Source organism: Fukomys damarensis, unplaced genomic scaffold, assembly GCF_012274545.1.
Source record: "Fukomys damarensis isolate Sample0158 unplaced genomic scaffold, DMR_v1.0_HiC HiC_scaffold_17, whole genome shotgun sequence".
Lineage (NCBI taxonomy): Eukaryota > Metazoa > Chordata > Mammalia > Rodentia > Bathyergidae > Fukomys > Fukomys damarensis.
In genome coordinates, this window is record NW_022900929.1 from 54,314,248 (window position 1) to 54,327,158 (window position 12,911).

Genomic DNA, 12,911 nt, shown 5'->3' on the forward strand with positions numbered 1-12,911 from the left:
TCTTAAACAGGCTTGTATACAATTTGCTTGCTATGCAACAGTTCAAAGATGCAAAAATTACAATAAAATTGTACCAAAGAGCTCTGTACTATTTAATGACTAAAATTTGAGTAATTACCATGTATCAGGCATCATGCTTTTCATAAACTGGTTATTAAATTCTCATAACACCTGTTGAAGTAGGAACTACTATTACCTTTATTTATCAACTCACTGTGCTGGAGGTAAAAGCCAGAATCTTGTACAATCTACTGGAAGTGCTCAACCACTGAGCTACAACTGTAGTTCTTTAAAGTTTGTTTTAAGAAAAGCTCTCATACTAAGGCAACTGACAACTTTTTTGATGCCAGAGACCCACACATGTTAAACATATGCTTTAACACTGAGCTACACCTTAAGCCCTTGGAAACACATGTTTTTTGTTTTTTGGGTTTTTTTTTGATACCGGGGATCAAACTCAGGATCTTGTACTTGGGAGGCAGGTGGTGGCACCACTGAGCTAAATCTCTGGCCCAGAAACACATTTTTAATAGGCTCAAGGATATAGGAATCTGGCAAGTCTGGCCTGGGAATGCATAATTAATAGAAATAGTATGAGCCATGAATCTTACTGAATTCCAATTATTCACCTTTAAAATCCTCATATTTCATTTACTAAGTAAGTTCTTTATAGGTAATAAACTTATGCTTTGTTTCCTTAGAACTAAAATTTTATCCATTTATCCTACAAACTTACTTGTGCTATCTTAGAAAATATCTAACTTTAAGAATGCAGATTGGCTGGGGATGGTGGTGCACACCTGTAAATCCCACCACTTGGGAGGCTAAGGCAGGAGGACTACCACAAATTTGAGGCCAGCCTGTGCTACACAGTGAGTTCAAGGCTAGCCTGGACTACACAGCAAAACCCTGTCTCAAACAACACAATTAAACAAAACAAACCCCCTATTTAAAAACTATAGTCAGTAGAGGTCCTGCATGTGTGAAGCTTCAGCTCAGTACCACCACCAACAATGAAAAAGAATAAAAGTTCTCACAAACTAGAAAATGGATTAAACTTTGTAAATCTCAAATTTTCTTAACTATGACCTTTAATATTTATTTGCAATTCAATGACATTGAACATATTTTTATTTTTCCAGTATGAGAGATTGAACCCAGTGCCTTTGCAATAAACTACATACCCAGCCCTTTTTTACATATATTATTTTGAGACAGGATCTCACTAAGTTGATAAAATTGCTCAGTCTGTGCTTGACCTGGAATCCTCCTGCCTCAGACTCCCAGAGTGTTGGGATTACAGGTGTTTGCCACCTTGTCCACCTAAAACACACTTTTGTGTTTTTTGGCGGGGGAGGATGACAGGCTTGGGTTAGCCTTGAACTCAGGACGATCCTTCTGCCTTGACTTCCTGAAGGCTGGGATTATGCCTGGCTTGAACAAACTCTTTCTTAAAACCTCAAACCCTATGATGAGTGTTATCATTATCTATTCCTAAAATGTACCAATAAATTTTTTTTTTTTTTTTTGGTACCAGGGATCGAATTTGGGTCCTTGCATTTGCAAGGCAGGCAGCGGAACCACTGAGCTAAATTCCCGGCCACCAGTAAATGTTTTGAATGATCTCTTTTTTTTTTGTACGGAGATCGAACTCAGGTCCTTGTGCTTGCAAGGCAGGCAGTTAAACCACTGAGCCAAATCCCTGGCAATAAATGTTTTGTTATAAAAAATAATCCACTATTATAAAAAAAAAAAAAAAAAAAGGAAGGAACAAGGGGACAACCCCTCACCCAACTGCTGTTTCTTTGGTGTATATATTAAGAAATTCAGAATATTTATAGATACCACATGGTTCTTTTGAAAATTATATGGAAAGAATCAGACCTCTCCTGCAATTTCTATAATTTTTTCAAGTTGACACTAAAGTCAACCTTTTTCTTTTTTGTTTTATTTTTTGAGACAGGATCTTGCTAGATAGGCCAGATTGGCCTTGACTGCACTATGTAGCTCAGACTGGCCTAGTACTTGCCACCTCCCTCCTGCCTCTATTTCCTAAATGTTGTAATAAGACTGTAGACTTAATACAATAAAATGTGTAAGTTTATAAAATATATACATATACATATTTACCTATTTACATCAAGGCTATCACGAACATTCAAGAACACAGGCAAGGAGACATAACTCAAGAACAACACTTCTAGAGAACTTTTAATTTTTGTTTTGTTTTGTTTTTGGTACCGGGGATTGAACTTGGGTCCTTGTGCTTTCGAGGCAGGTGCTGGAACCACTGAGCTAAATCCCTGGCCCTCTAGAGAACTTCTAAGCCTTTTACTGACCTAAAACCAGATGGAATCTATCAGTGTAGATTTCCTCAGGAGACTTGACTGCAGCCCGGGACGATGAACCTTGACCCATGGAAGTTGGTGTCACAGGCCTAGAGAGATTAGATGCTCCTTCATCTGGGTCAGGAACAACAAATCCTGTGCTCGTAAGCCACAGTGCGGTAGCGTGAAGGATGAGGGCCCAGGAGTTATAATAATGTAGTTTTGCATTTTCAGTAGTTTCTGCTGTATAGAAAGTGCCACCTACAAAAACAACAACAAAAAAGAAGTTTCAAGAGGATAAGGATTTCTCTAAATACATTTTCCCTTGGCTTGTTAGAAGACCATTTTATCACTCTGAAAGTTCACAAAGCAACTTCTGATTTTTATCAGTAGATAGATGTTTGTTCTTAGGCTTCATATAAATGGAATCACATCAATACCATGTTCTTGTTTGTGACTGACTTTATTTTGCCTAATAATATTTTTGAAGATTCATTCATGCTGCTATTCTATCAATATTTTGTTACCATTATTATTTCTTCTGGAAGTACAACTGTTGGGGTACAGGGTTGATTTATTTAACCGTATAAAAATTTGCATGCTATTTCCTAACTTTTTACAATTTAACTATAATACTTAAAAATATGTGTATATATGCTTAAAATAAATACCTATACCATTTATCCATCTTCATGTTTGACATTAGCATTCTGTCTTACTTTCTTAAATTTTTCATTTTTTTGTACTGGAAATTGAGCCAGGGCTTCTGCACTGACCTACCTTGTAAGTCCCTTGTTATTTATTTACTGTTTTTTTGAGACAGGGTCTTCTCCCATCCAAGTACTAACCAGGCCCGACCCTGCTTAGCTTCTGAGATCAGATGAGATCTGGCATGTTCAGGGTGGTATGGCCATAGATATAGATGAGACAGGGTCTACTCACAGTATCTTCCTGTCTCAGCTAGACAAATATTATCTTAGTGCTAAGAAGCTTTGGAAGCATAAAAAACAATTACTCTAGGAATTATGTGATTATTTTACTTCCTTACCTTCAACAGGAAGCTGGGAGGCAAATTCTGATGGCAAAGACAAGAGAGCATAATCTTGAAGTACAGCAAGCCAAAGTCTGCTTAATGTGCTAAGGTCAGTGTAGACTAAGTCAAGCAGTCCATCTGGTGAGTGGGACCCATTTTTAACACTGTCTTCCAAACTGGTGGCAGTCTTCAAAGTTTGTTTGTACTTTTTATGTCTTTGTACAGCAATTATGTAGACCTATAAAAGGTTAATTTTTTTTTTTTTAGTGCTAGGGATCAAACTCAGGGCCTCACAAAAAGCCAAGCAAGTGCTCTACCACTGAGCTACACAACCAGCCCCTTGAAGGCTAATTTATAAATAGGAAAATCCTGTATCTGATGAAAAGGTGCCATATTTTTATGTCTTCCTAAAGAGGCAGAGTTAACTTTGAACATAATGAACTTGAAAATAATTGCAGAATCAAGAAGGTATATGTGTAACCACACACACAGAAGTAGGATAAAAAGATCCAAAACATCATCTTCGATGAGATCCATCAGGATTAACAATTCTGTGGTAAACATGTTATCATTCTGTAGTTTAACAACCATGACAACTACAAATAAGTGACCAAAGCAATCCTCCTCACTAAACTAGATTGTAGCTTCATAAGCAATCTTGCAATATGGCTATTGTCAGCAGTCTCTCAACTGAAAAAGCTGCAGTAATGGAAATATTTTATTAAAGTTTACTATACATTACAAAAAAGTTACAAAATAGGTTTACCACAGACTATAGAATATTAAACTTCTCAACATAGTATATAATATGCATTATCACTTTAACTACAACTCTAAAACCCAAAAAAATGAATATGTAATATTATGGTAAACCAATCTATTGGCAAAACTGGCTGAATTTTGAATATTCAAACATTTTACTATAGATATATTAATGTATTTGATTATAGTCTGTGGTAATTGCTTCAGATTTCCTAGGATTCATACAATGATTTACTATATAACTTTTCTAAAGTCCCCTAAATTTGAAATCCCAATATATAGCTGGTCACGGTAACTCATGCCTATAATCCTATCACTTGGGAGGCTGAGGCAGGAGGATAACTGCAAATTTGTGGCCAAGGTGGTCTACACAGTGATTTCAATGCCAGCCAGAAGTACAAAGCGAGACCCTATCTCAAATACCAAAATAACAAAAACAAAACTAAATTCCAAATATATCTGCCTCCAAGGATTTCAGATAAGGAATTATGGACCTCAATTATACAGAATATGTTGGTCAATAACTATCTTTACTTAAGAAAGAATAAGAGGTAATTGGCTTGATCAAGAGCAGGGATTCATATTGTTGTTGTTGTTTTTTGTTTTTTTTTGAGACAGGGTCTCACTATATAGTTGAGACTGACCTGGAACTCACTATGTAGCCCAGGCTGATCTTGAACTCACAGTGATCCTCCTGCCTCAGCCTCCCGAGTGCTGGGATTATAGGTGTGTGCCACCACACCCGGCTGGGATTCATATTGTTTTAAATTACACTATCTGAGCAAAGAGTTATTTGTAAAATAGGTTATGGAGAATTTCTCTGTGCTTTAGTAAAATCTATGTTTAAAAGCACAAAGAACTGATTTTTAAAGTTAATTAGATCTAGTTTATTAAATCTAACCAAGATTTGTCAACTCCTAAATAACAAGAAAAACAGAGATACTACAACCTGCAGGTTTAAAATAGCTGTACTGAAGGAAACCCTTCTGTACAGGTTGGTAAATTCTATAAGCTTCGGTCTGTAATTATTCATAGTACTTTGCTTAAAATGGTACATGAACTAATACTGCCCATGGATGGTAATGTCTCAACCTGGGTGATAAGGTATATGTGGGTTCTTCCTTACACTATTCTATCTACTTTTGTATATACTTAAACATATCCATAGTAGACTAAAAATGATACAACTTTTTCCTGATTAGGAAATTATATAAAGCTAAGTCTTTGTTTTTAAGAAAATGATAGCTATTTAATATTTCAAAGTCATTTTAAAAAGAGAAATTAAAAACAGTGAAGTATGTGTCACATAGCTGACATAGACAAGCAGACACATATATCCATGAATTGATTTTAATAAAATTTTTCTGGTTCAAAACTGCCCCTGCTTAAAGCAGTAGATAGATAATATGAATTCTTTAGAATGCTTTATTTACTTAATAGGTCAATTAACATGTAAGTGAATCTCACGAGGGAATTCTTTTTGTTTACCTTAAAAATGGATTTACTAGCCAGGAGTAGCACACATTTGTAATCTCAGCACTAGGAGGCTGAGGCAGGAGGATTGACATGTGTTCAAGGCCAGTCTGGGGTACATAGTGAACCCAAGGCCAGCCTGCACTATGCAGTGAGACCCTGTCTCTAAACACAAGTGAACAAACAAACAAACAAAATGACTGTCTAATTTTAAATAGCATTTCAGTTTTTGGCCAAAAGTGTTAACAACTTCCCAAATCCCAATTATACATTAAAAAGTACCAACCTCTGCCCAGGCTTTTAAAACAGCTAAAATCTCCATGGTAGAAGCACTTTCACTGTATAAATGACTTAGACCTTCTTTTCCAGCCTGTATTTTTGTTAATGATGAAACAAGTAACTGATGAACTCTTCGTAGATCATTAATGTCGCTTACAACTCCACTTGCAATCCAGGCACTGCAAACCTGGTTATATGAAAATAAAAAGTTTCATTTAGAAAGTATAAATATCTCCCAAAGCAAAGCTTATCTATATCTCAAAAAATCTAGTCATCAAAAGTATCTTGCTATTAAGAAACACAATGGAATGCAGCTGATAACGAGTTAGAAGGCATATTTTCTAAAGGAATATCATCAAAGGCAGAAGTGAAGAAACAAATGTCATTTAGTATGCAAACTGGAGTTACAGATGTTATTAATAAGGAGAAATGATATTAATCATAAATGTTTGGCTAACATTTTTTTGAAGCAAAACTTTTATTGGTGCACTTTAGATATACATAATAATCCCATTCATCATAGAGAATTTGTTCCTGTACATATCTCGGTTTTTTTCCCCATTCCCTCCTTCCTTTCAACATCGCTTCCCCTATTTACAAAAGCTGTTTCCATTTTTTCCTTCTATTCTTTTTCTTTCTTGTCCTTTCTTCCCTCCCCCATCCCTTGTTCCCTTTCACACCTGAACATTTTCTTCCCATTTCCCAGTATCTATTATATACTTTGGTCCTTATTTCCACTTTTGGTTTCTCACACTAGGGAAAACATGTAGTAATAAACACGTGTGTCCAATTTATCTCACTTAAGAGTATGGTCTCAAAGTGGATCCATTTAGCTAGAAATGTCTCAAGCTTATCTTTCTTTATGACAGAGCAGTACTCCATGACAGAAAAAAAAACCAAAATAACACATCATCTTTATCCATTTGTGGTTGACAGGCATCTGGGTTGTTTTCAAGATTTAGCTGTTACAAACTGTACCGCTATAAACATGGGCATACACATACCGCTATATAGTATGATCCTTTTAATTTTTTGGGGAAAATACCAAGAAGGGGAATAGCTGGGTCAAACGGAACCTCTAGTTTCAGTTTTATGAGGAATCTCCACACTGATTTCCACAGTGGTTGCCCCAGTCTACACTTCCACCAACAATGGAGAAAGCTTCCTTTCCCCCCACAGACCCTCCAAACATTTGCTATTGGTTGATTTCTTGATAATAGCCATTCTTTCTGGAGTAGGATGGAATCTATATTGTTTTAATTTGCATCTCAGTAATGCTGAATATTTTTTCATACATTTATTTGCAGTTTCTACTTCTACTGAGAAGTGTCTATTCATTTCAGATGCTCATTTTTGTACTGAGTCTTTCAATTTGGGAGGGTCTGATTTTTTTGAGCGCTTTCTCTCTATATATATATATGTATTTTTTCTTTTTCTTTTTCTTTTGGAGACAGGATCTCACTATGTAGTTGAGACTGACCTGGAGCTCATTATGTAGCCCAGGCTGGTCTTGAACTCATAGTGATCCTCATGCCTCAGCCTCCCAAGTGCTGGGATTACAGGCATGCACCACCACGCCCGGCTAGTATTCTAAATATTAGTCCTTTGAGGCACAGCTGGCAAAATTTTTTTCCCACACTGTGGGTTCTCTTCATTCTTTTGCTATACAAAAAGCGTTTTTGTTGTTGTTGTTGTTTTTTGGTACCAGGGATCGAACTAGGGTCCTTACACTGTCAAGGCAGGCAGCAGAACCAATGAACTAAATCCCCAGCCCACAAAAAGCTTTTTAACAAGATGGGATCCCAGTCGTTCATTCTTTGTGATATTTCCTGTGTGATTAGAGTTTTGTTCATAAAGTCTTTATCTCTACCTATGTCTTCAAGAGTTTGGATTAACATTTTAATCAGATCTCTAATCTTGATTTTTAAAATCTCATTAAAAATTAATAATTGAACAGCTAGTATAACCCAGTTAAAAGATAAAAGTGCTAGCCAGGTGTGGTGGTACATGCCTGTAATCCCAGCACTCGGGAGGCTGAGGCAGGAGGATCACTGAGTGTTGGAGGCCAGCCTGGGCTACAGAGTGAGTTCAAGGCTAACCTGGACTATATAGCGAGACGGCACTATGTAGCCCAGGCCTCCCTCGAAAGCACAGTGATCCTCCTGCCCCAGGCTCCTGAGTGCTAGGATTACAGGATGATAAAATTGGTGATTTTTTTTTTGGTACCAGGGATCAAACTCGGGACCTTGCACTTGTAAGGCAAGGCAGGAAGCAGCACCACTGAGCTAAATCCCTGGCTTTTTTTTTTTTTTTTTGAGACAGGGTCTCACTATGTAATTCAGCCTGGCCTTGACCTTACTGTGTAGCCCTGGGTAGCTTTGAACTTGCTGTGATTCTCTTGTGTTAGGCTCCTGAGTAGTAGGGTTACAGACAGGCTGAGCCATCATGAGCCCCATCCCCTTTTTTGTAGATGGTCTTGTTATGTAATTCAGGCTGGCTTTGAACTCACTATGTAACTCAGGCTGGCCCTAAACTTCTATCAATACAGGTATGGAACTGTTTAAATAAATTATGACTCATCCACATATTAGGTCACCGTGCAGTTGTAAGAGAAGAAATCATATTCAAAAAGGAAAAGGGTAAGCTGATAGTAAGTCAACTATAAAGTGGAACATCGGTATCAAATACTAATTGAATTGTTTTTCAAGATCATTTTTTTTGGTACCAGGGATTGAACTTGGGTTGTTGCACTTGTGAGGCAGGGAGGGGCACCAATGAGCTAAATCCCAAGCCCTCAAGATCATTTTTTTGAGACAGGGTCTCACTATGTAGTTGAGACTGACCTATAACTCACTATGTAGCCTGGGCTGGTCTTGAACTCACACCGATCCTCATGTCTCAACCTCCTGAGTGCTGGGATTACAGGTGTGCACCACCACACCCGGCTACAAGATCATTTCTTAAGCATCATCTTTTTGTTTGTTTGTGTTTTTTTTTTTTTTGGTACCAGGGATCAAACTTGGGTCCTTGTGCTTGCGAGGCAGGCAGCGGAACCACTGAGCTAAATCCCCGGCCCTAGTATCATCTTTTTAACTACTTACCTGACATGCTTTAGCAATGACATCAGGTGGTGTCTCTGAAGTGAAGGCTGGTCTAAGTGCTGCTCCTACCTGACAAGAAATTATGACATAACAAACATCAATAAAAGAGCACAAGCTCTCCCCTCTTTTAAATGTTACTTTTACATTATTTATAACAGTTATTAGGGGCTCTGTTATTTTTTGCCTGCCCTGCTTATCTTCCCTTATTTTTAGTTCATGGCATCCTGGTGTTTCCTTTGGGGAACTATCTCCTTTCTCAACTCTTAGTCCACGTGGTTGCTCTGGAGCTGACAGCATTGTCCCACACTGGGACACTGAAAGCGCTCAAGACTTTTGCTGCGAATACTGAGAAAGGAGCACTATCTTTTTACAAGGATCTCGGCACTGCGAGAGCCATCTTGTCATCACCTGGAAAAAGCAAATCTCAGAATAAATAGTGTAGAAAGCAAGCCAACTAAGATATTCCTGACAATAATTTTCTTTCTGCTAAGTGACCTGTAATTGTACTTTCAGTACTTGCAACTGTAAGAGGGCTAAAAATATAAGAGCTCCCTTTAATTTAGCTCAGTTATAATATTTTACTCTAACATTATATTGTAGTTCTATTTAACATCAATCCCTTCCTTTTGCTTTCTCCCTAAGAATACACTGGCATTACCTTCTGGGAAGAAGTGATGAAGATTGCTAACAAACTGGTAAATTGCTCTGGTCTCCCTGACTGCTAGACATCAGAAGCTACATCTGAACCACAATGAGATATATTGTTGGATGAATGCTACTAGGGGATTATAAGACAGGTAATGATTTTGTTGTCTTCTTTACCACTGCAGGATTGTTCAACACATCAAACACAAGCAAGCTAAAAAGATTATAAAACTAGTGAAAGAAACCTAAATTCTTTCCTAAGTCTAGAAAAAAATAGTAAAGGATGTTACACATAAATGTTCTATTCTGGAAATAATGAAGATAAAACATGTATAGCTTGGGCCAGGAATTTAGCTCCGTGGTACTGCTGCTGCTTGCCTCACAAGCGCAATGTCCCAAGTTCGATCCCTGGTACCAAACAAACAAACAAACAAACACACAAAAACGTGTAGCTTGAGTAGAATTTACTGTTATGTGGCTTAATGAGACATTTTGTAGAAAATTTCATTACTAAAGTCTTTTATTCCCTCAAGTGAACAAAAATGTTTCAATTATAAAAAATTAAACCTTGAAGTTATAAAAGGCCTCTTTTATGTACTATTTTGCTTTTACTTAAAGCTTTATATTCAATTTCTTTCATAAATGTATTTTCTATATACTGTGAAGTCAGTGATACATTAGAAGAGATTATGAAGTAAGAGATAATATGCCAAATAATTATACAGACATTTTTTTGTACTAGGGATTGAACTTAGAACCTCGTGCTAGCACCACGGAGCTAAATCCCCTGATACAGACTTTTTATTGGTGTTATTTGATAACAAAATTTTCTAACAGAAAATGCTTACGTTGGCTTGATACTGTTCCAGAATCACATGACCTGGAAATTCTGGTTCTGGAATAGTTGCAAATCGCCGAATAATAACTAGTAGTGTTTCAAGGCCAGAAAGACGGAGCTGGTCACTGTGATCTGTGGCAGCCATAAAAGCCATGCGAATCAAGTCAGCAAGGTGCAGCACCAAAAAGTCACCTACAAGATTAAACATATCTTTAGAAAAAGAAAAAGAGAGGCTGAAATTTGTGTTAAATAATAATTTCTCCTTTCAATTTTATAGCCTAGACCTTTTAGGTAACAGTGATTTGACTGTTTTGTTTTACACTGTGTTAAATACAAACTTTAAAATTGAATTTAATGTACATTCAAATATACACCCACACCAAATAATTATATAGAGCCAGCATCCTTTATGAAGACTACTAATAGTCTCTTCAATAAATATTTCATTAAGACTTTCTGATAAAAGTTCATTAGTTGGTACTTATGAGTCCTTGGGTTGGGCCGGGGATTTAGTTCAGTAGTGTTGCTACCTGCCTTGCAAGTGCAAGGTCCTGAGTTGGATCCCCAGTGCCACACACACACACACACAAAAGAAAAAAAGAGTCCTTGGGTTTTGATTAGCCAGAGAGTAATTTATTCTCTTCTTGTCAAACTGAAGTTGCGACTTAATATTCCTTTAAAAAAAAAAAATCACATGGCTCTTTATATGCGCTAGATTTATCTTATTATTGCATGTCTTGGCAAATATACAAATGATGAATCATGTCCTTAAATGAATTTAAAAATTATAAATCAACCCATAAATACATACACACATAGGTAAAAATAAAATTGAACTACAAGAGGTCAACATGGTCTTACGTTCAGAAATTATTCACACTGAGATAGGCTCAAATGTTTCTAGGTAATATCTATGCCACAACCAAAAAAATCTATAATCAAAAACTGACAGAAGTTACAATACAGAAATTAATTTTTGGGAACTAGTTAATGCATACACTATTTCCCGAGAAGACTATTTTCTATAAACTTAACTCATTTCACTTACCATTAAGCAAATGTGAATGGAAATTTAAGCTTAATCATTGTAAATGCTTTTAAACATTAAAATGTACTAACTTGGGCTGGAGATTTAGCTCAGTGGTTCCGCCACCTGCCTTGTAAGCCCAAGGACCCGAGTTCGATCCCCGGTACCAAAACAAACAAACAAACAAACAAACAAACAAAACTAACTTATGGCTTACATAAATATTATAATCAATTTTCATAACTGACTGAAATAAAAATAACTTTTTAGTTTTATTATTATTTTTGCAGCACAAGGGACTGAACTCAGGGCCATGGACATGCTAGACAAGTGCTCCACTACTGAGGTTTACCTCCAGTCCTAGTTTTATTTTTTGAGTCACTATTAAAATTTAAGCAGGCAGAATCATTACTTTTCTCATTTGGTATTTTCATTAATATGCCACTTACTTCTTGAATCCCTTTTTTTCATTTCTTGTGCTAATGCAATGTCAAAATGTGCGCTATGTGCATTCTCACACTGGTTAATTATTCTACAGACACATTCAGCAGCAAAGACTCTAGTCCCCCATCGGGGATTATTAAAAGGATGAGATTTTTCATTACTTCTGGTGGTCAGGACTGAGGCATCATCACCTTTGTCTCCTTCTTCCTCTTGCATTGTATCCACACAAGATATGGCTGCAAAATCTTTTATCAGGGGAGAACACATTTAATTACATCAATGGGAAGATATATTTACAAAGGAACACAAGATGACTTCAAACGTAGTCTAGAATTATTACTGATCATTTACCTTTATAGTAATGTCAAATAATTGAGTCCAATTATTCTACAGGTAACAATGTTGTCTATAGGAAATAAGAGCTACTCCAGGTCAGAATGACAATTATTAAGTTACAATCCAAGTGAAAAACAAAATACAATATTAATTAGATCCTAAAATAATTACCAATCTCTTGCGTGTTACTCAACTTAAAATGAATCTAAATCATCTGGCTTTTCTTAAACTCTCTTGTATGTCAATATTTTTTTGTGTATTATGATAGCAAAGTTGTCACTAATATAGTTATGGTAAACTATATAGATATATACATTTTTGTACCAGGGATCGAATGGTAAACTGTATCTTAATGAGTTATAAGTCAAGAGAGACTAAAAGGTATTTTCCTAATAAGAAAGAATGAAGCCAAAGTACAGAAGACAACGAGTTAATAGCAAAATAAAATTGAGCTAGCAAGCTAAAGGAATATTAATGTAAAATTAAAATAAGCTGAAATACCCATCCTTTTATGAACATAGAGATTTTCCTTTACAAGAGAAGTTCTGGGGCCTGAGGATTTGGTTCAGTGGTACCAACACCTGTCTCGCAAGAGCCAGGTCCTGAGTTCGATCCCCAGTACCAAAAAAAAAAAAAAAAAAAAAAA

General features: G+C 36.4%; 1 protein-coding gene across 4 annotated transcripts in view; it reads right to left on the minus strand.

The window, feature by feature from the left end:
• Positions 1-12,911, minus strand: part of Heatr5a (HEAT repeat containing 5A) — a 152,455-nt gene that overhangs the window by 17,524 nt on the left and 122,020 nt on the right. For all 4 annotated transcript variants that reach the window (XM_033765122.1, XM_033765120.1, XM_033765121.1 and 1 more), the window contains 6 exons: positions 11,935-12,174; positions 10,469-10,650; positions 8,976-9,044; positions 5,882-6,061; positions 3,376-3,598; positions 2,340-2,588 (listed from right to left, as the gene is read on the minus strand). In XM_033765122.1, the coding sequence (XP_033621013.1) occupies positions 2,340-2,588; positions 3,376-3,598; positions 5,882-6,061; positions 8,976-9,044; positions 10,469-10,650; positions 11,935-12,174 (1,143 nt within the window). The remainder of the gene's footprint in view (positions 1-2,339; positions 2,589-3,375; positions 3,599-5,881; positions 6,062-8,975; positions 9,045-10,468; positions 10,651-11,934; positions 12,175-12,911) is intronic.